At 41.3% G+C, this 22,526-nt stretch overlaps 1 protein-coding gene across 10 annotated transcripts in view; it reads left to right on the top strand.

The window, feature by feature from the left end:
- ERC1 (ELKS/RAB6-interacting/CAST family member 1) overlaps positions 1 to 22,526 on the top strand; it is a 481,205-nt gene that overhangs the window by 368,527 nt on the left and 90,152 nt on the right. For all 10 annotated transcript variants that reach the window (XR_009214662.1, XR_009214663.1, XM_058443362.1 and 7 more), the window contains one exon: positions 30 to 174. Coding sequence is in view for 8 of the 10 variants with exons in the window: in XM_058443362.1 (XP_058299345.1) it covers positions 30 to 174 (145 nt within the window). In the remaining 2 variants the exon portion in view is untranslated. The remainder of the gene's footprint in view (positions 1 to 29; positions 175 to 22,526) is intronic.

The following is a 22,526-nucleotide window of genomic DNA, read 5'->3' on the forward strand; positions in this document are numbered from 1 at the left end:
ACACTGTTGGCATTTTCTTTCTTTTACAGACAAGAAGCTCTTCTGGCTGCCATTAGTGAAAAAGATGCCAATATAGCTCTCTTGGAGCTTTCATCCTCTAAGAAAAAGACCCAAGAGGAAGTGGCTGCACTGAAGCGGGAGAAGGATCGTCTGGTACAGCAGCTTAAGCAGCAGGTATTATTAAATGCCAGGAGGAGGGTCAGTGGGGCCAGCTTTCACACCGTTCTCTACACAGGTCTTTGCCAGCTTGTACTTGAAGGTCTCGTGTTTCATATTAGACATCTGATCATTGGAGCTAGTTTCCATCATAAGAGACATTTTATCCCCACAAATCTGTGTCTAGGAGATGCAGAGCATTCTTGGTAAGGGGGCTGTTTTGGACAATGTCACAGGTCTTCTATGAGAATGTTTTTTAACTTTGTACAATGGATTGTAGAAATTAGTGAAATTAGCCCATTTGACATGAAAAGGCTTTTTTTTTTTTTAAACATCCAGCAAGATTTCTATGACAGCAGCCACTAAGGATATTCTCATGGAAAGATTTTCAGTTATTCAGGATTGGGTAAGCTCTGAAGATAAGAACAAAGGTTGGCCCTTTTCTTTTCCAGCCTAAATGCTCTCAAAATTTAATGCTTAATACTCATGTAACACCTTTTGTTTATGAAAATAAAAGCTAAAAGTTTCCCCTTTGATGATGGTTGCACAACAGTATGAATGTACCTAATACACAAAACCATCAACTTAAAAATCGTTAAAATGATAATGTTTTATGTTAGACATATTTTACCACAATAAAGAAATGGGGAAAAACATTTCCCTTGGAAGGTAAGGAGAGTGCTGGATGTTTACATCTTGAACGGCCGTGCTCCTGGTTGAGTGCTCCTGGCTGTGTGCAGCATCCGCGTCCCAGCCTCTGCGGCCGTCTCCTGCACTCCCAGTCACGTTGTCTGTACATTTTGGCTGCCCAGGTATGCTCTTTGCCCTCAAGTAATGAGACCGAGAAAGAGCTTTTCAAGTAAAGAAATTTCTTTTCTTTTATTTTTGGAGGTCAGTCGTCAATTGATGGTATTTTGGCATAATGTTTATATTAACAAGAATCAATATTTAAACAACGAAGTTATTTTCTCTGTGGATCAAATTAAAACTGCTTAGAAACAGACTTTTTTTGGGGTTTTTTTTTTTTTTTTTTTTTTTGAGGCGGAGTCTTGCTCTGTCACCCAGGCTGGAGTGCAGTGGTGCAGTCTCGGCTCACTGCAAGGTCCGCCTCCCGGATTCACGCCATTCTCCTGCCTCAGCCTCTCCAAGTAGCTGGGACTACAGGCGCCCGCCACCACGCCTGGCTAATTTTTTTTTTTTTTTTTTTTTTTTAGTAGAGACGGGTTTTCTCTGTGGTCTCGATCTCCTGACCTCATGATCCGCCCGCCTCGGCCTCCCAAAGTGCTGGGATTACAAGCGTGAGCCACCGCGCCTGGCCAGAAATAGACTTTATATGTATTTATGTTGCACACTTTGCTGAGAAAATACCAAAAGATGTCTTTTTTCTGCAGGATGGATAGTTGACCAGCTGAAAGTAACCCATTGCTTATTCACAAGTGAAATAAAACTTTTCCAGGGTCCTAAAATACTTTTTATCAAGAAGAGGACATCGTCTAATATTTTGACTACCTGTTATATAAAATAGGAAGAATATGCTTATTATTAAAGACATCCATCCAGTAGCTGAAAACTGAAATTTGGCTTATCAAAGCTGATAATAGCAAATTGGAGGATATTTTTGGAGAAAGGAGTTCACTGCTGTGCGAGTTTATATATTTAGCGATATCAGTTATCTTAAGTAGTTAGGCTTGAATACATAGGCCTATGATTTCAGCAGTTCATGATCACTTCACTTAAGACACCAAATAGAATTGAATATCTAGCAGACCAGAATACCATACCTCATTCACAGTGGTTTTTGATTACTGGCCTCAGAAGAACACGTGTTTTCATTATGTGAAAATTAAGGAAATTGGCCGGGCGTGGTGGCTCACGCCTGTGATCCCAGCACTTTGGGAGGCCGAGGCAGGTAGATCATGAGGTCAGGAAATCGAGACCATCTGGCCGGCATGGTGAAACCCCGTCTCCACTAAAAATACAAAAATTAGCTGGATGTGGTGGTGTACGTCTATAGTCCCAGATACTTGGGAGGCTGAGGCAGGAGGATCACTTGAGTCAAGGAGGTGGAGGTTGCAGTGAGCCGAGATCACGCCACAGTACTCTAGCCTGGCAACAGAACAAGACTCCGTCTCAAAAAAAAAAAAAAAGAAAGAAAAGAAAATTAAGGAAATTAATTAATCTCTGAGCTGATAACCTTAGAAGGAAGTAGCTAAAAAATTCTCAGTGTCTTTACGTCATACCATATGCCTTGAATTTTCTGTAGTGATGTGTCCTGTATAAAGAGAAAAATAATAACAGTTCTCAGGAGTCCTTCCTACAGTCATCTCCTGCCTCCCTTTTACGTTCCTGCCCTTTCAAAATGTATCTGGATGCTGTGAGCAAGAAGGAAGGAGTCTTGCCAAAGGCATTTGATTCTTTAATTCCTGCAAGAGTGTGTCCTAACTTTTGGACAAGGGAGAGGCCTTTTGGAAAGAGGATATGGCATCAATGTTGTTTTAATTTAAAGCTTCTAGTCCATGAATTGCTGGAATGTGCCTCAATCTAAAGGCTATTTCCTAACAGGGAAGCAGTCAGCACTGACCAGGCTTTCCAGCAAATGGAGCTGCCACTGCCTGATAGGCGCTTGGCGTTCACATGTGATTCCTATTGTCAGAAAGAAGTGAAGCAATGAGGGATATATAGATTTGGGGGTCACCTTCTAATATGGTCCCAATTTACTTATCCCCTCTAACCACCCCACCCCCAACCCCCTACAGGGTAACTTGTCTCCTTGACTCATTTGTGGCAAAGCAGCACTTGGAGAGTCTGCATCAGAGGAAGGGGCCAGGGCCAATGAAAAAAATAAAAACTAAAGGCTCTCTAACAAACTCCAGATGTTCTGTGGTGGGTGCCAACCAGTGTGTTCAGACCTTAAGTCATGAAGAAGCCCCACTGTGATTGTCAGGCCCCCGCACGAGATTTAATGTAAACTCAGATAGAACCCTGGAAAGCATGAATACAATCTGTTTAGTCACAGCAGCCGTCACAAGATGGCCTTTCTCTCAGCATTATTTCCTTCTTTTCACCTCCAGAATTTTACACCCTCCATATTGTGCTGGTTGGTGGTGTGAAGTCTGGCTCTGCCCTGTGTGCTCTACACAGATGTGTCGTAAGCGGGCTGGGCTTTTCAGGACAGGCTGGGATTTTTTTTTTTTTTTTTTCTGTTTTTTAAGAGTCAACTATAACAGTATAAAAGTAAAGGCTACAAACTTACACTGATTTGGTTTGAATCTAGATAATCTTGTTTACAACTACAATTTCGTAACCCTCTACGTTAGAATTAATTGTCACACAATATATTCTTTGATTCTAGTGTTTTGTAGGCGTGAGGGATACAAAGGCACAGTACTCGTCTTAAAGGAACTCACAGGCTAATGCATCAAACACTGGTTGTTCTAGACATCTGGCAGACATTCTGTATTAGTCTGCTTTCACACTGCTATAAAGTACTACCTGAGACTGGGTAATTTAAAGACAAGAGGTTTAATTGACTCACAGATCCACATGGCTGGGGAGGCCTCAGGAAACTTACAATCATGGCGGAGGGAAGCAAGGCACATCTTACATGGTGGCAGGAGAGAGAGAGAGCGATCAAGCAAGGAACTGCCACACACTTTTAAACCATCAGATCTCGTGAGAACTCACTATCTTAACAGCAAAGGGGAAATCTGCCCCCGTGATCCAATCACCTCCCACCAGGCCACTCCCCTGACACGTGGGGATTACAATTCGAGGTGAGATTTGGGTGGGGACGCAGAGCCAAATCCTATCACGTTCTGTAGAAGGTAGTCCTGGCCTTGCCAACTTTTTCTGCTGACAGCTTTAGCAGGTCATCCAAACATTATGTAACTTATTTACCCATTCACTTCAGATTTACCTCACAGAGTTGGTGTGAAATTAAATAAGATAGCACACCTAAAGTGCTTAGAATCCCCACTTCCATTCCCTATCACTGATAGCTGTGCTCATGGGCAGAACGGCACCACTGGTCACACACAGTACATTGAGGGAGGGGTAGTCTCAGTAAGCATGGATCTCGTTCTTTTTTTTTTTTTTTTTGAGATGGAGTTTTGCTCTGTTGCCCAGGCTGGAGTGCAGTGGTGCGATCTTGGCTCACTGCAACCTCCACCTCCTAGGTTGAAGCAGTTCTCTGCCTCAGCCTCCCGAGTACCTGGGATTATGGGTGCCCGCCACCGTGCCTGGCTAATTTTTTGTATTTTTGGTAGAGATGGGGTTTCACCAGCTTGGCCAGGCTGATCTTGAACTCCTGACCTCGTGATCCACCTGTGTTTGCCTCCCAAAGTGCTGGGATTACAGGCGTGAGCCACCGCGCCCGGCCAGGCTCTACTTCTTGGTTATCTCTAGCCACTTTATTTAAATGTGCAGACTCACACAGTGTTCAGAATTACACAGCTAGCACATGGTGTTCCACTCCTCTCAGGAAGAACATATTTCTCAGGGCAGTTAGGAAAAAGAGGTAGAGGTACTTTTTATCCTTCCTTTTTCCACCTGTTCTTTTTAATGATATGACTCTAATATAGAATTTTAAAAAAAAATTCTAAATTCTAATATGTCTTTCTTAAATCTTACATTTTCATCACTGAAGAACATTTAAATGCCCATCTGGCTGAAGTCCTTAACATTAGGAAAATGATAACTCCCAACCATACATCCCATCTCACTCGCCTTCTAGTTCTGTGATTTTCCGCGTGTTACCTGCCCGTTCTGGATATCCCCGAGTAGTATAACTTTTCAGAATTCTGTGAAAATAGAGCAGTGACAGTAATGGCCACCACGTACCACCAGACTAGTGCGCGGGGCACAGGGACTTTATATCACCGGGTCTTCCCCTCAGCTCTGGAGAGTGTCTTCATTATTTGGGGAAGCGCCTCAGACCCAATAAGGTTACAATTGTGGCTAAATGTCCATGAAGAAGACAAAGTGGTGGAGCCAGAATTAGAACTGATTCTCTTCTCACTCTTAGCGTCTTACGTGAAGATTCCAGATGGTTGGTAATCAGATTGTATTAGAATTAGAATAATACAAACAATGCTATTTTATGTTTTTATGATACTCATTTGTTCCCGAGAGACAGAAAAGGGGATCTATTTATACTCCAGCCCTTCCCCTCTCTGTCTATAAAGAACCAGAAACAAAAAAGAAGTGGTGTGATTTGTTTCCCTTGGGTTTTCCTTCTCACTGTTCCAGGCTGAGCGTCCCCTTTCGGTACCCGCGGTCGTTGTCCCGTTGTCCCAGCACTGCTTCCTTGAGGTGACATCAGGTGATCCAGTTGGTCTTGAGAATGATCCCATGTTCTTCAGTCAGGCATTTTCCTACAGTGGTTTTCTACTGTGTTATGTGTATTTTACTTGCTTAATCCTCCCAAGACTGCTTTATTTCCCTAATCACTAAGTTCTTGATGGAAAGAGTATTTCACCATTGCCCCAAGTACTTTCAGTAGGTATGGTATGAAAAAATACCTGAATCAAGTGAATTATATTTTGAGTAACTGTCTTTTATTAGCTCCTGTCCACTCTCTAGTTAACAATTTTCAGTCTCTCTTGCGGCGCTGCATATGATACCTTGTACGATACCTTGACTCTTACTTCTTGTTCCTCAGTGAAGCTGAGTACTTTGACGTTCGCTGATGAGGTCGGGAAAGCCAGCCTATGCTTTGAATTGGCCGTTCTGCAATCTAGCAGACATTCTAGCACACATTCACTCATCTGTGAACCCACATTTGTACATGCTTTTACACTTCCCCACCCCTATTAGAATGCCGGTTACCATAAGAACAGGATTCGATGCTCTGTCCACATATCCCACTCAGAAACAATTTGTCCTGTAATACGGACTCGCCATCTTTTGATGCATTTATTTCGGGTTATTTTACTCCTTCGTTGTTAGTGAAAAGAAAATGTATATAGGTGAATGCCTTTCTTACTTTGACTTTAAGCTTTTTTCCCACATGATGTAGGGCTGGCCCTTGGCCCACCTTTAAGTGGCTGTATATCATCTATCTGTTCCTCCTCGCGGCATTAAAGGCTACTAGAAAGCATGGTGTACTAATTATGAAGTTGCGGTTCAAAAGACACTTTTATCATCATCACTCTAGCCACTTGGAACTTTCCAAATAAATCATTATTTGGACTAAAATTTCCCAGGCTTGTTTATGGTACAAAGGTGAATACCTTTTTGAAGGTTCAGTAAACTCTCTTTGTAAGGAACTGTGGGTTATGACAACAATAAAGTATCTGTTTCAGCTTTCAGTTTTGGTGGACATGTTCTTTGATCGCAGCTTTTATGAGAGAAAATGCAGTTTTATTATTAATTCTTCTCTAGCCAAACTCAAATCATTTTACTGGTTTGAAATGTGATTTGTTCTTATTTACTAAAATTTGGGAAGAACTGGCTTAACATTGATCTGAAGAATGTAGGGGTCAGATACTTTTTTTAAAAAATGCTCAAATTTGATTTTCAAAGTCTTAGCCCAGGGCCCTGACCGCTCCCCATTGGAGCAATATTTAGGACCACCAAGTTGGAAGACAATAAATAATTGGATTCTTAATGTCAAACTGATTGTTGGCTCTCTGTAGTATACATGAATTGTTTTTGAACGAAGCTAAAATCTTGTGAAGACATACTAATTAATATGAACCCAGTTAGATGAAAATCACCTTTTGGGACTTATTCTGTTCTATGAAAAAAAAATTATATGAAAAATTCTCCTCACTAGCCAAGAAAATAAACCTGTCTGTAGTCTACTTAGTGATTTAAAGCCTTTTCCTTAGAAATGAAATCCATGATGGAAGCTTGTTGCCAATAAGAATAATGGAGAATCAACCTTTAAAGCCACATACATGATGTAGAATTTCAAGTTGCCATTATTCTGTATTGTAATGGTCAGCCAGAGAGACATGTGTCTAGTCAGTTTTATTAACTACTTTCTACAGCAGTCCTCCCTCCCTTTTCTCTGTCCTATTTTCTGAACCAACAGAGGACTAAATTTTCTTACAGAGGCAGGAAGTTAAGACTTAAAATTTAAGGAATATGAGGGTAGAGTGTACCTTGTTGACTGTTACATTATTGCATCTGAACCTTCAGGTGACATCCTGAAATAAATTGCATAGTTAGGATATTTTATACCTATATTCCCATAGGTATAAAATATCTATGATTCCCGTAGGTATAAAATACCTATGATTCCCGTAGGTATAAAATACCTGTGATTCCCGTAGGTATAAAATACCTGTGATTCCCGTAGGTATAAAATACCTGTGATTCCCGTAGGTATAAAATACCTATGATTCCCGTAGGTATAAAATACCTGTGATTCCCGTAGGTATAAAATACCAATGATTCCCGTAGGTATAAAATACCAATGATTCCCGTAGGTATAAAATATCTGTGATTCCCGTAGGTATAAAATACCTATGGGACTTCATGGTTTTGACAAATACACTATCAAAGGGAAGTACATCACGAAGAACACTACTTGCAGTCAAATATTGACTAATTTAGGGAATATATTGTGTGATATTTTGGTCTAATTTTTCAGTTTCAGTTTGTTGCTGTAATGCACATAGGGAATTTTTAAAATATATGTATTTTAGATTTACGCTGTGTTTGTAAATTCCCATAAATACATAAAAGGACCATGCTAAGCTGTCTTTGGGGTGGCCACACTAGTGTATTTTCCTCTCCTGTTTTACCATAAGCAGCAAGAAGAAACCAGGCCCACACCTTCAGCACTTTAACTGGAAATCTACTTAGCTAGATCTCTCAGTTCATTCAGTACATTCTCCACTTTCCACACAACTGTAGGTGACATTGTTGCTAAAGTTCTGGTACTGCATATCAAGGATCCCAGTAACAAGTTCCTCGCTTCCCTTGAAGATCCAGTGGCAGTCTCCTAAAAGCCCCTATTTCAGCAAACAGCCGATTCAGGGCACTTGAGGTTTGCACTAGTTCTCTCCTCAGAATCTTTCCATGTCTTCCAGTTTCCACCCACTGCCCAGCTCCAAAGCCACACCGGCGTTTGAAGTTTTTGTTACAGTGTTACCCCATTCCCAGTTATACCAAAATCTATTAGTTATCTATTACTGCATAAAAATTACCCTTAACTTAGTGGCTTAAAGTAGTAATTATTGTCTCACACAGTGACTGAGGGTCAGGAATCTGCAAGCAGCTTAGTAGGTGGTTCTGACTCGGGGTCCTCTGTAGGGTTACTTTGGACACAAGAGCCAGCTTCTCCAGAAGTGACCTGAAAGAGAAAGAGAGCGACCAAAATGGAATTTGCAGCGTCTTCCATAACCTCAGGAATGACGTACCATCACTTCTACCTTATTCTGTTGATCACACAGACCAGCGCTTACATAGCATGGGAGGGGACAGCACAATCATGCGAATGCGGGGACAGAGACCCTTGCGAGCCGTCCTGAAGGCTGACTACCACAGCAAGTGCATGAACAAACAAATCTGGTATGTCCATGCAATGAAATGCTGCTCAGCAGTAGATAGAAATGAACTACAAATACAAATACACACAACAGGTTGGACGAATCGCAAAGACACACCAAGCAAAAATGGAGACACAGAAAAGTACATGCTGTATGATTCCACCATACTACACAGTGTAAGAAAGCAGATCAGACAACAAAGCAGAACTTAGTTCATCTTTTCTTCCCCTCGTCAGCTCACTTGAGAGGCCTGCAGGGGAAAGGGACAAGCTCCATTCTCTCTCCTCTGCCTTCTTCATCTTCTCATTCTCTCTCCTCTGTCTTCATCTTCTCATTCTCTCTCCTCTGCCTTCTTCATCTTCTGATGCTGCTTCTCTGGCCAACATTGTTTCCTTTGGGGCGGAGCAGCAGCCAGAAGACGCAAACCTGACAGCTTTCTGTAACATCACTTGACCCACAGAAAGCGCATGCATCCTTGCCATGCCAAATGGTGAGAAATAGGCCACCTCAATTCTTCTGTTTCCATCTGCCATCTGTCTCCTTCTCAGATAAGCACAAGGCAAATCAACAAGTCTGATGGAATGAGATGCCAGTCTCCTTGACTTGTACACACACTCAGTCTTTAGGAGTGGTTCTCTTTGAGCCCTCTCTCTCTTAGCTAAGGCAAAGGGGACTCTCTTGTGAATGATCACTCTCCATGTGACAAGTCCTTCTTCCAGCAGTAGCCCTACGCTCACACCAGTCTTAGATGGATGAAGGGGCACCTGCTGAGGCAATGGACTGCTGACAGTGGTGCCTTTTCAGCCACTGGCCACTAAGCTGCCTTTATACATGTTGGTTGCTTAGCTCTTTTTTGTCACCTGCTTGGGGCCTTGGTCACCAATTCTATAACAACTGGAAAAGCCCACTCATCATACTATTAAAACTGTTTTACATTCTAAAAGAAGATAACAATGGTAGAATAAAACTACATAGAGCTCCTGAGTTGTTAGTGAATAAAGGGAAAATTAAATAGCAAGTGTTACAGCAGCTTTAGTGCAGCAGAATCTGTGGAAAGTAAAATGTTGTAAACATCTGTTCATCTCACTTAGTTTAAATTCTTGATAATGAGGCCAGCCTCTGAGAGCATTTATGTACTCGTTAGTTTTATATATGAATCTGTCATTTATAATGCCAGGTGCGTGTTTTATGACTGAGAAGACATTCCTCAAAACCCTTTGCCTTGCCCTTGATGGTGCCTACTGTATCTGCTGTGTACATGAGCATCAACCTCCCAGCTGTCCTGCATGATATTATCTCCTTGGTGGTGACTGTTGTTTTATCCTAGAAAATGAAAACTTTGGTTAGAATATTCAGAATTTGACAGAAGAATACAATTCCGAAAAAAAACAGAAGATTACAGTTCAGTCTATATTTAATAATTCAACGGCCCTTATTTTTTTATTTACTTACTTATTTTTAATAAAGACAGAGACTCACTCTGTTGCCCAGGCTGGAGTGCAGTGTGCAGTCATAGCTCCTGGCCTCAAGCCATCCTCCCACCTTGACTTCCCAAAGTGCTGAGATTACATACATGAGCCACCACAACCAGCCTCAGTGGCCCCTATTGACTAGTTAAGATAAAAATGTTAATCTTTTAAAAATTATTTTACCTCCTTCCAACCCTAAATTTGTGTATATTAAGTACTCAAATATATATACTTCTTCCTCTGAACCATTACAAACACTAAGATCAACTAGATTGTTCCTACTGATGGTATCCAGATTGTTTTGAAAGGAACTAGATGCAAACCACGTTTCATTCGCTGTCCTCACTTCTGGAATTGCCTTGCACTTCCCCAGCTCAAGCTCCACTTTAAACTTCTCTTCAAGACTCATCATCATAGGTTGGAATTTCCTAGCCTGAAGTCACTATTTTTCCTTATCATTAGCAAAGCCATTCTGTGCTTTTTTTCATTCACATATTCATTTTCCCTTGGGCTTAAGTTGAACAAATGAGAAGAAAGGAGGAAGGGAGGGAGCAGAGAGAAAGAGAAAAACTTTTCACTTGGATTAGAGTTAATTGTATTTATTCTTCATGTTAAGCCAGGTTATTCTTGTTGGTGTGATTATTTGTTCAAATGTAAGAATTCCCATTCTGTAACCATTCCTGTCTTGCTTTCCTGTTTGTGTGTATAGCGTGGCACAACAGAAATAGTACTAAACTGTCAGGAGACCTGAGCTCTAGATCCAACTCCATCGATAACTAAGTATATAATCTTGAACGTAATAACACCATCAACGAATATCAAACACTTCACACTTTACAAAGTACTATTCAGATACTTAATAGCGCCTAACCCTAGGGCTGTATGGGCCAGGCAGATGTCATAAATAAAAGGAGTGAGTGAGGTGGTTTAAAGCCACAGGAGAAAGAGAATTGTGATAAACTAGGGGCCACGTGGTGTTGTCTAAAGGGGCAGGCACTTCTAATGCCAGCTCTTGCGACCATGTAAGATGTGAGCCTTGTGTTATTCAGGCATCCCTTTTTCCCTGGAGAATTCAGATTTTTATGCAAATCTCTTTATGTCTAAGTGTTGGCAGCTAATGTATTTTTTATTTTTATATGAATCAGGCCACAAGGCTGATTTAATTGTATTTGTTTTAACACAAATAAGGCCACAAGCTGCCTAACCTTCCTCTTTCGGCTTTGTCTTCCTCATCTATATTATTGGGTGGATAGATCAAATGATTTTAAAGTCTAAAATTCGTTATTTTCTGTATTTTGATAAATCAACATATTTACCTGTAGCTGTATCATCTGCTAAATGCTGACATTAAGAGTTTAAAAGAAAGTATTATTTTATTAAAAAGTATCGCATTTTGAAGATGAAAAAATCCTGGTTTTTTTGAATACTTCAAAGAAGTAGATCATATTTTGATGAATTCTGCTTGATTGGAGTTATTAATAAGTAAAAAATCCAAAGGCTGGGAAGGTGGGGAAACTTGGATTCATCCCAGTCTCCTTTCATCCATCTGTTGCATTTTTTTGTCATCAATTCCAGATGTAGGAAAATCCCTCACAACAATTTGATAAGACTCTTCCCTTCATTTCTAGCATCAAATCTAACTTGCCTTTCCTATCGTCAAGCTGCTGCCTTTTATGATGCCACAGGGAATTAATTTATAAATCTTCTGAGTTTCCTGATCCCTCTTGAATTGTCTCAATGCAGATAAATCAACCTAGGTTTCCTGCCTGTATGCTGGTGCCCTCCTCTCCCTGTTTCTTCTGTGTCCGTCAGGTGGTATGATTTATAGCTGCCTTTCTTATGCTCATTGACCTTGGTCTGAGGATCTCATTAAGCATATGTAAAACTAGAAAGATTAGTTTGAGGGTCACTCCCTCCTCCATTAAACTTCTCTTGGTGGGAACCAGTCAGACCAATATATTCCAAAAATCTGTTCCTGCTGCCTCTTTTAGTCTCTTTTGAACTAACGTAGATACTCATTAAAAGCAAATGTGAATTAGACAGGTGTGGTGGCACACGCCTGTAATCCCAGCTACTCGGGAGGCTGAGGCAGGAGAATCACTTGAACCCGGGAGGCGGAGGCTGCAGTGAGGCAAGATCACACCACTGCACTCCAGCCTGGGTGACAAAACAAGACTCTGTCTCACACAAAAAAAGCAAATGTGGAATTAAATGGTATTTGCATTCAAGGATAATAGGAGGGGGTTAAACTAGAATATTAGCTGTCACTGAGTGCCGTTTTCAGAAGCTGTAATTTACATGACCAAATGTATTATCACATGACTTTCTAGAAAACAGTATTCATGCCATTAGTCATCTCAAGAAGATACTATTTAATGTCTAGGCAGCTGAGCCCTATTTTGAGTTCTTTATGTGAATTAATTCATTTAGTCATCACTACATCCCTCAGAAGTGGAGTTATCCTCATTTTACAGAGAGGGAAAGAGGTTAAGTAACTTGCCCTAAGTCACGTAGCTCATGAGTGACTGAGCCAGGATTCAGAGCAAATCATATCACTCCAGAGCTGACACTCCTAATCACTATAGCAAAATGTGTTACCATCATTACAGTATATGCTTTTGGTAAGAGATTTCAATAGCCTTCAGCCATATTATGAATAACCCCATCATACTCTGTTGTAATAAATAGTACTTTAATCTACCCTTATTATAAATTACAGTGAAAATATATATACATTACTGTAAAGGACTGCCCCCAGTTTTAAAAAATTAATTCAGAATCCTGACAGGTCAAACCGTTTTCTAAATCTTGCATTAAAAAGATGTCTTCTAATTTTAACAATTACCTTATAAATAGTTGACTGGATTAATGAACAGCTATACAGCAGAGGAGAGGGTAAAATGATAAGCTGATTTTTAAGCAGCTAAGTTCGAAAATCCATGTGCTAATAACCCTAAATTACCATTGGAAATAATTTTTTTATTAAAATACTATTACTGTCATATATACATAGACAAGATGTATGCAAATGTGGCTCCAAAGTATTTTACAGCATTTATTAAGATAGCTTTTAGCCACCAGCATTTTTTTTTAAGAATCAATTAATTTGCATACTTAAGAGCTCATAGAGATGAGTGATTGGAAAGCTGTTGAAAAGTTCATAGAAAATAGTGACTGTTGAAGAAGGAACATCTATCATACCTGAAGTTCAATATTTTTCCCCCTGTATTTCAAAAGTTATATGAAATATAAGAACTTATAGAAATAAATTGCTGAGCTTTAATACTAAAACAGTATTTGTGGTAGTTGGTTTTCAGGGTAGAGAATGCTTAAAGTTTATGGTATTGCCAGCCTTGTTCCTGAATGGAGCATTTAGAATTGGATATGATGTTTTTCCTGGTCTTGCATAAAATTGCAACCTACTAATGGTTAAATCTAAAATTATGAGTTCTCAGAAAATAATTTGGAACATGTACGGTCCGGGCCTACCTAACTTTTAACAAGCTGATTCATTAGAAATATACAAAGAGATTGAATGGATATTACTGTGTTTAAATCTACAAATGCACTTTACGAGCACACCCAAATTGCACACCTGAAACAAATATCAAACTGTCTCCTGAGACTCACATTATAAAACACACTTAGAGAAGCCTGGTTGGTTCTCAGTCATTGGCCTGAAGCCAGTGAAAGGACACAGTTGCATCATATTCCCCTAGTCTACAGTGTTTTAACATTTCTTAATTTCAATTTCTGCTAAATGGAAGATTCTTATAAATCAAGTTTTCTTTTCCTAACAAGTTTCCTCACAATTACCTTCCTATCTTTTTTTTTTTTTTTTTTCTAAGACGGAGTCTCGCTCTGTTGCCCAGGCTGGAGTGCAGTGGCGCGATTCTGGCTCACTGCAAGCTCCGCCTCCCGGGTTCACACCATTCTCCTGCCTCAGCCTCCCGAGTAGCTGGGACTACAGGCGCACACCCGGGTAATTTTTTTGTATTTTTAGTAGAGACGGGGGTTTCACCGTGTTAGCCAGGATGGTCTCGATCTCCTGACCTCGTGATCTGCCTGCCTCAGCCTCCCAAAGTGCTGGGATTACAGTCATGAGCCACCGCGCCCGACCCAATTTTTGTATTTTTAGTAGAGACGGAGTTTCACCATGTTGGCCAGGCTGGTCTCGAACTCCTGACCTCAAGTGATCCACTTGACTGCCTCCCAAAGTGCTGGGATTACAGGCGTGAGCCACCACGCCTGGCTCCTATCTGTCTTATTATTGAGAAACAATAGCCAGGAAGAACTGAAGGAAACCTGTTTTTAAGGCTGGTTCTAGTTCAGCTAATTGCCGTCTAGAGCTCTCTTTGTATTTAGACATCAAGACATCAGTCACAGCAATGTTCCCTAAGCCCACATTGTCCTCCTGAATGGTAGATGAAATTACCAGCAACTGACTTGCAGCTCTTCTTATGGCTGTGCACTGAAATAACTATTTCTCTTAATACATATTTTAACAATCTGAGATGAGACTAAGTGGGTCTCTCACTTTTATATCGTCTAGTAAGATGAGCCATAACTTAAATATCCTTCTTTTTATTACCATAATGATATAACTATAGGAAAAGAAAAAACATGAGCCATGATTGACAGAAATTACTCTCCTTGTCAGAGATCATTTCCTCTGTTGCTTAAAGCTTCTTGCAATGCAGCCTCTTTTTTTTTTTTTTTTGAGATGGATTCTTGCTCTTTCACCCAAGCTGGAGTGCAGTGGCACGAGCTTAGCTCACTGCAACCTCCGCCTCCTGGGTTCAAGCGATTCTTCTGCCTCAGCCTCCCGAGTAGCTGGGACTACAGGTGCCCACAACCATGCCCAGCTAATTTTTGTATTTTTAGTAGAGACAGGGTTTCATCATATTGGCCAGGCTGATCTCGAACTCCTGACCTTGCAATCCGCCCACCTCGGCCTCCCAAAGTGCTGGGATTACAGGTGTGAACCACTGCGCCTGGTCACAAAAAAAAATTCTAATTGAAATGCATGCAGCCAGGCACGGTGGCTTATACCTGTAATCCCAGCACTTTGGGAGGCCAAGGCAGGCGGATCACTTGAGGTCAAGAGTTCGAGACCAGCCTGGCCAACATGGTGAAACCCCGTCTCTACTAAAAATACAAAAAATTAGCCAGCTGTGATGTCGCACACCTGTAATCCCAGCTACTCCGGAGGCTGAGGCGGGAGGATCGCTTGGACACAGGAGGCAGAGGTTGCAGTGAGCCAAGATTGCACCACTGCACTCCATCCAGCCTGGGCAACAGAGCAAGACTTCGGCTCAAAAAAAAAAAAAAAAAATACATATATTAAAAAGTACACGTCTAAATATACATGTCAGTGAAATTTTACACACTTACGTAACCAGCATCTACATCCAGGAAGCAGATTATTGCTGACACCCCAGCAACCAGTTCTTACACACTCCTTTTTTAGGTACCATCCCCTGCCTACTCCTGCAGGAGTAACTACTCTACTGAATTTTGACAGTATTAATTAGTTGTATTTTAAAAAATCAAAACTTAAAGATTTTATGTCAACAGAGCAACCAGGGACCCAGAGGCAGAAGCCAAGGGAGCCACCACAGGCAGAGGGCACAGCCTTGAGCCAGAGGATTGTTCTCAGACCTTGAAACCTAATGGAATTTTCTCTGCTGGATTTCAGACTTGCTTGGGACTGATGACACCTTTTTTTCTTCCAGTTTTTCCCTTCTGGAATGAGAATGTCTATCATATACTGGTCCCACCATTGTATCTTGGAACCTGATAACTTGTTTTCTGTTTCACATATTGACAGATGGAGAAGATGGATCATACTTAGTCTCCCTCATACCCAATTCAGATTAATTAGATGAGGAGATTTGGGACTTTTGAGTGATGCTGTTTAGATGGAATTTTGAATTTAGAGTTGTGCCGTAGTGGGTTAAGATTTTTGGGGATACTGGAATGGGGTGAACATATTTTGTGTATGGGACAGATAAGAATTTGGTGGGACCAGTGAGATACCATCTCACACCAGTTAGAATGGCCATCATTAAAAAATCAGGAAACAACAGGTGCTGGCGAGGATGTGGAGAAATAGGAACACTTTTACACTGTTGGTGGGACTGTAAACTAGTTCAACCATTGTGGAAGTCAGTGTGGCGATTCCTCAGGGATCTCGAACTAGAAATACCATTTGACCCAGCCATCCCATTACTGGGTATATACCCAAAGGACTATAAATCATGCTGCTATAAAGACACATGCACACGTATGTTTATTGCGGCACTATTCACAATAGCAAAGAGTTGGAACCAACCCAAATGTCCAACAACGATAGACTGGATTAAGAAAATGTGGCACATATACACCATGGAATACTATGCAGCCATAAAAAATGATGAGTTCGTGTCCTTTGTAGGGACATGGATGAAACTGGAAAACATCATTCTCAGTAAACTATCGCAAGGACAAAAAACCAAACACCGCATGTTCTCACTCATAGGTGGGAATTGAACAATGAGAACTCATGGACACAGGAAGGGGAACATCACACTCCGGGGACTGTTGTGGGGTGGGGGGAGAGGGGAGGGACAGCATTAGGAGATACACCTAATGCTAAATGACGAGTTAATGGGTGCAGGAAATCAACATGGCACATGGATACATATGTAACAAACCTGCACATTGTGCACATGTACCCTAAAACCCTGAAGTATAATAAAAAAAAAAAAGAATTTGGGACTAGAAGGCAGGCTGTAGTAGATTGAATGCCCCCCAAAACATATGCCCTCCCCAAACATATAGCCCCCAAAAAACATATGTCCACATCCAGTTCCTGTAACCTGTAAATGTAAATGTATTTGGATAAAGGGTCTTTGCAGATGGGATTAAATTAAGGATTTCAAGAAGAGATCATTCTTGATTATCCAGGTGGGGCCCTAACCCTAATGACAAGTCCTTGTGAGAGACAGAGAGAAGACAGATACAGAAGATAAGGTGATATAAAGGCAAAGGCAGAGATTAGACTGGGTGGCTATGAACCAAGAAATGTCCACAGTCACTAAAGCCAAAAGAGGCAAGGAAGGATTCTCCCTTAGCGTCTCCACAGGGAATATGGCCCTGCCAACACCGTACTTTTGGACTTGGGGCCGCTAGAACTGTGAGAGAGTAAATTTATGTTGTGTTTATGTTGTTTGTGATCATTTCTTATGGCAGCTCCAGGAAACTGACACATGGAGTAGGTAACATAGCTTCTCGAGTCCTTCATGTGTGACAAGCTTGTTGCCCCTGAATGTACTAGGGTTCCCCTTCATTTGAAGGAGAAAGGTGAATACATTATCTCTGTTTAATCACTAGCATTTGTTGATATATGCAAAGAAGACATTCTTAAGACAGCCTGGGGGCAGAAGAGGTTAAATAATATTTTTGGAGAAAGGAGAATACTAAAAGACTAATAAGAGTTAGCCTCAGCCGGGCGTGGTGGCTCACGCTTGTAATCCCAGCACTTTGGGAGGCCGAGGCGGGCGGATCACGAGGTCAGGAGATCAAGACCACGATGAAACCCTGTCTCTATTAAAAATAGAAAAATAAAAAATTAGCCGGGCGTGGTGGCGGGCGCCTGTAGTCCCAGCTACTCGGAGAGGCTGAGGCAGGAGAATGGCGTGAACCCGGGAGGCGGAGCTTGCAGTGAGCCGAGATCGCGCCACTGCACTCCAGCCTGGGCGACAGAGATTCTGTCTCAAAAAAAAAAAAAAAAGAGCCTCATGAATGAGCTAGAAAAGGAGCCTCGTAGGCAGAGGGATCACAGTGGCCAGGGGTGCTGAAGCATGAAGCATCCTGAGGTCAGGGAGCCATAGAAGGCTTCTTATTACCAAGTGTGCACTACTCCTGAGCAGTGACGTGAGACTCCAGAGCTAGGAGGGGACAGGTCATGGGGAGCCCTGTGTTGACAATGCTGAGAGTAGCTTGGACTACTTGTGATCTAAAGTTCTTTTTTTTTTTCCCTTTAGAGAGAACACACGTGTGTGTGTGTGTGTGTGTGTGTGTGTGTAAAGTGCTTGGATTCTTGAAGGTCACTTTCTCTGCTTGCTTAGCTGTTCTTCAAGCAGGAGAAAATATGCTGTATTTATGTGATTGTAAAAAGCATTGCCAGGCACGGTGGCTCACACCTGTAATCCCAGCACTCTGGGAGGCCGAGGCGGGCGGATCATGAGGTCAGGAGATCGAGACCACGGTGAAACCCTGTCTCTACTAAAACTACAAAAAAATTAGCTGGGCGTGGTGGCAGGCACCTGTAGTCCGAGCTACTCCTGAGGCTGAGGCAGGAGAATGGCATGAACCCAGGAGGCAGAGCTTGCAGTGAGCTGAGATTTCGCCACTGCACTCCAGCCTGGGTGACAGAGCGAGACTAAGTCTCAAAAAAAAAAAAAAAGGAGTAAGCAATTTAATTTCTGTATATTTAGTAAGGAAATGATCACACTTTAAAAAAAACTTTTTAGGCTGGGTGCGGTGGTTCTCGCCTGTAATCCCAGCACTTTGGGAGGCTGAGGCGGGCAGATCATGAGGTCAGGAGATCGAGACCATCCTGGCTAACATGGTGAAACCCCGTCTCCACTGCAAATACAAAAAATTAGCCAGGCTTGGTGGTGGGTGCCTGTAGTCCCAGCTACTCTGGAGGCAGAGGCAGGAGAATGGCGTGAACCCGGGAGGCGGAGCTTGCAGTGAGCCGAGATCACACCACTGCACTCCAGCCTGGGCAACAGAGCAAGACTCCGTCTCAAAAAACAACAAAAAAAGAAATTTAGTATTACTTCTTGTTTTCATGGCCTCTGTATCTATAAAATACAACTGTATACTCAGTGATATGGTTTGGCTTTATGTCCCTAACCAAATCTCATGTTGATTGTTATTCACAGTGCTGAGAAGGGGCCTAGTGAGAGGTGATTGGATGGGGGCAGCATTCCTCCATGTTGTGCTCATGAGAGTGAGTGCGTTCTCTTGAGACCTGATGGTTTAAAAGTGTGCGGCACTTCTCCCCTCACCTGTGCTCTCACTCACCTGCCACCTGTAGAAAAGGTACTTGCTTCCCCTTCGCCGTCTGCCATGACTGTCAGTTTCCTGAGGCCTACCAGTACGTTTCCTGTGAAGCCTGACGGACTGAGTCAGTTGAACCTATTTTCTTCATCAATTACCCAGTCTCAGGTGGTTCTTTACAGCAGTGTGAGAGCGGACTAATACACTCAGCCACTCAGATAACCGAAATTACAGACAAACTGTGGTAAATATTCTTGGATCCTGGCCATTGTTCACTGATTTTTAGAATAACGGAAAACACTTGCCTACATTTCCTTCTTTTCTTTAGAGATGGTGTTGAGTCTCACTGGATCCAGCTAATAATTCCCTTTAAACATTCTGTTCTTTGAGAACAGATACAGCTGGGAGAAATGATGCTATGACATTAAAACTAGAATTGGATTGCATTCGGTTTATTGCAAGGATGTGAGATCTGTACTCCAAAGTGTGGCAGTGATCAGGAGCAAAGGCTCAATCACTCTGTTTTTCAACAGTTTCATTTTAGATACTGCACTGGGCCATTATAGGCAGATTGGCCCGAAGGATACTTCACTCCTGGAACTTAAGTTCATGACCAGGTTTTAGGAATGGCTTTTTAGATCTGACTGTTACTTTTTCACCAGAATGTACCATAATTATATACCATGGCCTTGCCAGAAAACAGGAAATCTTTCAAAAATTAGGAGTGGAATAGAAATTTTGTAATTTTTTTTTTTCAGTTTTAAAATGTTGAATGTGTTTTTACCTTGTGTTAATATTATGTTTGAAGAGAGAAAATATAAGCTGCTCTTCTCCAGAGTTCGAAGTTAAAGTCTGCACAGCATATGGGAAAGTGCTAAATATACATGGTAATTGGAATTAACCATTAAGATGAACATACTGATTCTGGCAGCTAAGAAGGAATATCTTCAGCTCAGAGAAAACTATAAGCTATGTTTGTAAGTCCGCCCAGCTAGGTTATGTGTCTGTGTTACAGAAGCCAGGAATCCCGTACAAGCGTTTCTGAGGGTTACGAAAATGGTCATGATGAGATGGAAGAGAACAGTTTCTTAAGAATGAGCAGATAGACCAAAAAAAAAAAAAAAAAGTTTTTTTATTTGCTTTCTACCAAGAGAGGGGAAAAAAAGTAGTTTTCATGGGAAATACAGAATATGTTGAAAGAACAGATGTTTTGTGAGCTTAATTCCATAAATGGTGATGTGCCCAAGAATACCCTGAGATAAGAAGAAAAACTGCATGGAGTCTTTAAAAAAAAAAAAAAAATCACTGAGTCCTAAAGTAAATAAGTGAATATCCATAATCAAAACTTTTCCTTTTCATATTAAATCTATTCGTATGGAAGGAAATGAAGGAGAAAACTTTATAAATACGTGTAAACGGGAGTCCTTGGATTCTAGAGTTCTTTTTTGAAACTAGTGTAAGGAACAGAAATTGTCTTTTTATCTGAGAAAAAACTGTGCTAGGTAAAATGCCTGTTTTCTTTTCTTTTGACTGAGATAACTCATTGTGGTGACACTGGGTTTTAAATTCCGATTGGTAACTATTTTTGGTTAATACAAAGAGGAAAATGAATTATTTAATAAAGGAAATTTTATAGAAAAAGCATTCAAAATGTTAAACTCATTGCCAAAAAATATATGCAGTTCTTAATGGTAGGAAAGGTGGGAGCTACAAACCTATCATTGTTTTGCACCCATCATGGAAAATTGATTCTTGAATTCAACAAACATACATATTAAGGATTTTATCTAAGCTGGCAATTTTACTAGGTACTGAGTTGATAGAAAGATGAATGAGACTCTGTCGCAGCCCTCATAAACTCAAATCTATTGAAAGAAAAGATATGTAAACAGATGATTAGAATCTGTTTCAGATAACGCCAAAAGCCTTTTGTTCCAAACCTCAAGAAGCTGCAAAAACTTTTACCACCTCTAAAAATGTGTGATCTGCGGTTGAGCTCATGTGAGAGAATGGTGTCAGAATCAAAGAGGGGGCTGAAAGACAAAGATGAGGTGTGTGAGCCTGTGCAGCAGCTGCCCAGGGGCCAGCAGACCTAGTTATGACTAGAAGGACTTGGATTTACAAAGTGCCGATACAGAGAATGGAGGTGAGGCACTGAGCTCACGAGAGGTGGGGAGTGGGAACCGAACCTCTGCTGAAGATGGGTCCATTAGAGGCTTGCTGTGCAGAAAAGCAAGACTCATTCAGTCAAACTTCTACCAGTGATAGATGACAAAGAAGCTTTTCTCTGCCCTGACTCTGGGAAGGAGCCCAAAGTCGGCTCTAAGAAACCAAAGTTATAAAGCCTGTACCTTCCCCAGGTTTAGACTAAAAATTTATGTCACTACTTGTCTGGGAAGTTCCTACCTGAAGATCACAAAGAAAGAAATGTACATGGTCCTTAAACACATGAAAAGATGCTCAGCTCATTTATAATAAGATAATGGTAAACTGAGGTGCTTTTTGGCCAAAATCGAGAATTTAACAACACACTCAATTAAGCAGGCTGTGCGGATTGGGAACTCTGATACTCTACTGGTGGGAATGCACAATGTAGACCTCTTACAGAGGCAGTTTTACAATATGTAGTAACATTGCTTATCTGTGCGTTGACTTTTTGACCCAGGAGATTTACTTCTAGGAATTGGTCCCACAGATACATCTTCAAAAATACAAAATAACATATACACAAGGTAATTCATTGCTATAATATTTGTAATAGCAACAGATTCAAAATAACCCAGTTGTGCCACAGTGGGATATTTGTTGTCAATTATAGTGTATCCAACAGAGTGTAATACTGTGCACCTGTAGAAGGGATGAGAAAGATCTCTAGTGATATGGAGTGACTCCCAGAACGTACTGTCCAATGAAAGAGCAAGATGCAGAATAGCGTATTTAACATATTACTTTTTATGTAAGAAAAGGAGTAACGTGCAATTATATGAGTATAAGATTGCTAATAATTGCAAGAAGAAACAATTGAAGGACAAATCAAAAATTTACCCAAAAAAGTTACCTATAAAAAGGAGGGAGGCCGGGCGCGGTGGCTCACGCTTGTAATCCCAGCACTTTGGGAGGCTGAGGCGGGCGGATCACGAGGTCAGGAGATCGAGACCACAGTGAAACCCTGTCTCTACTAAAAAAAAATACAAAAAATTTAGCCGGGCGTGGTGGCGGGCGCCTGTAGTCCCAGCTACTCGGGAGGCTGAGGCAGGAGAATGGCGTGAACCCGGGAGGCGGAGCTTGCAGTGAGCCGAGATTGCACCACTGCACTCAGCCTGGGCGACAGAGCAAGAGACAGGGGTGGAAG

This window comes from Hylobates moloch, unplaced genomic scaffold (genome assembly GCF_009828535.3).
Source record: "Hylobates moloch isolate HMO894 unplaced genomic scaffold, HMol_V3 SCAFFOLD_8, whole genome shotgun sequence".
In the NCBI taxonomy this organism is placed as follows: Eukaryota; Metazoa; Chordata; class Mammalia; order Primates; family Hylobatidae; genus Hylobates; species Hylobates moloch.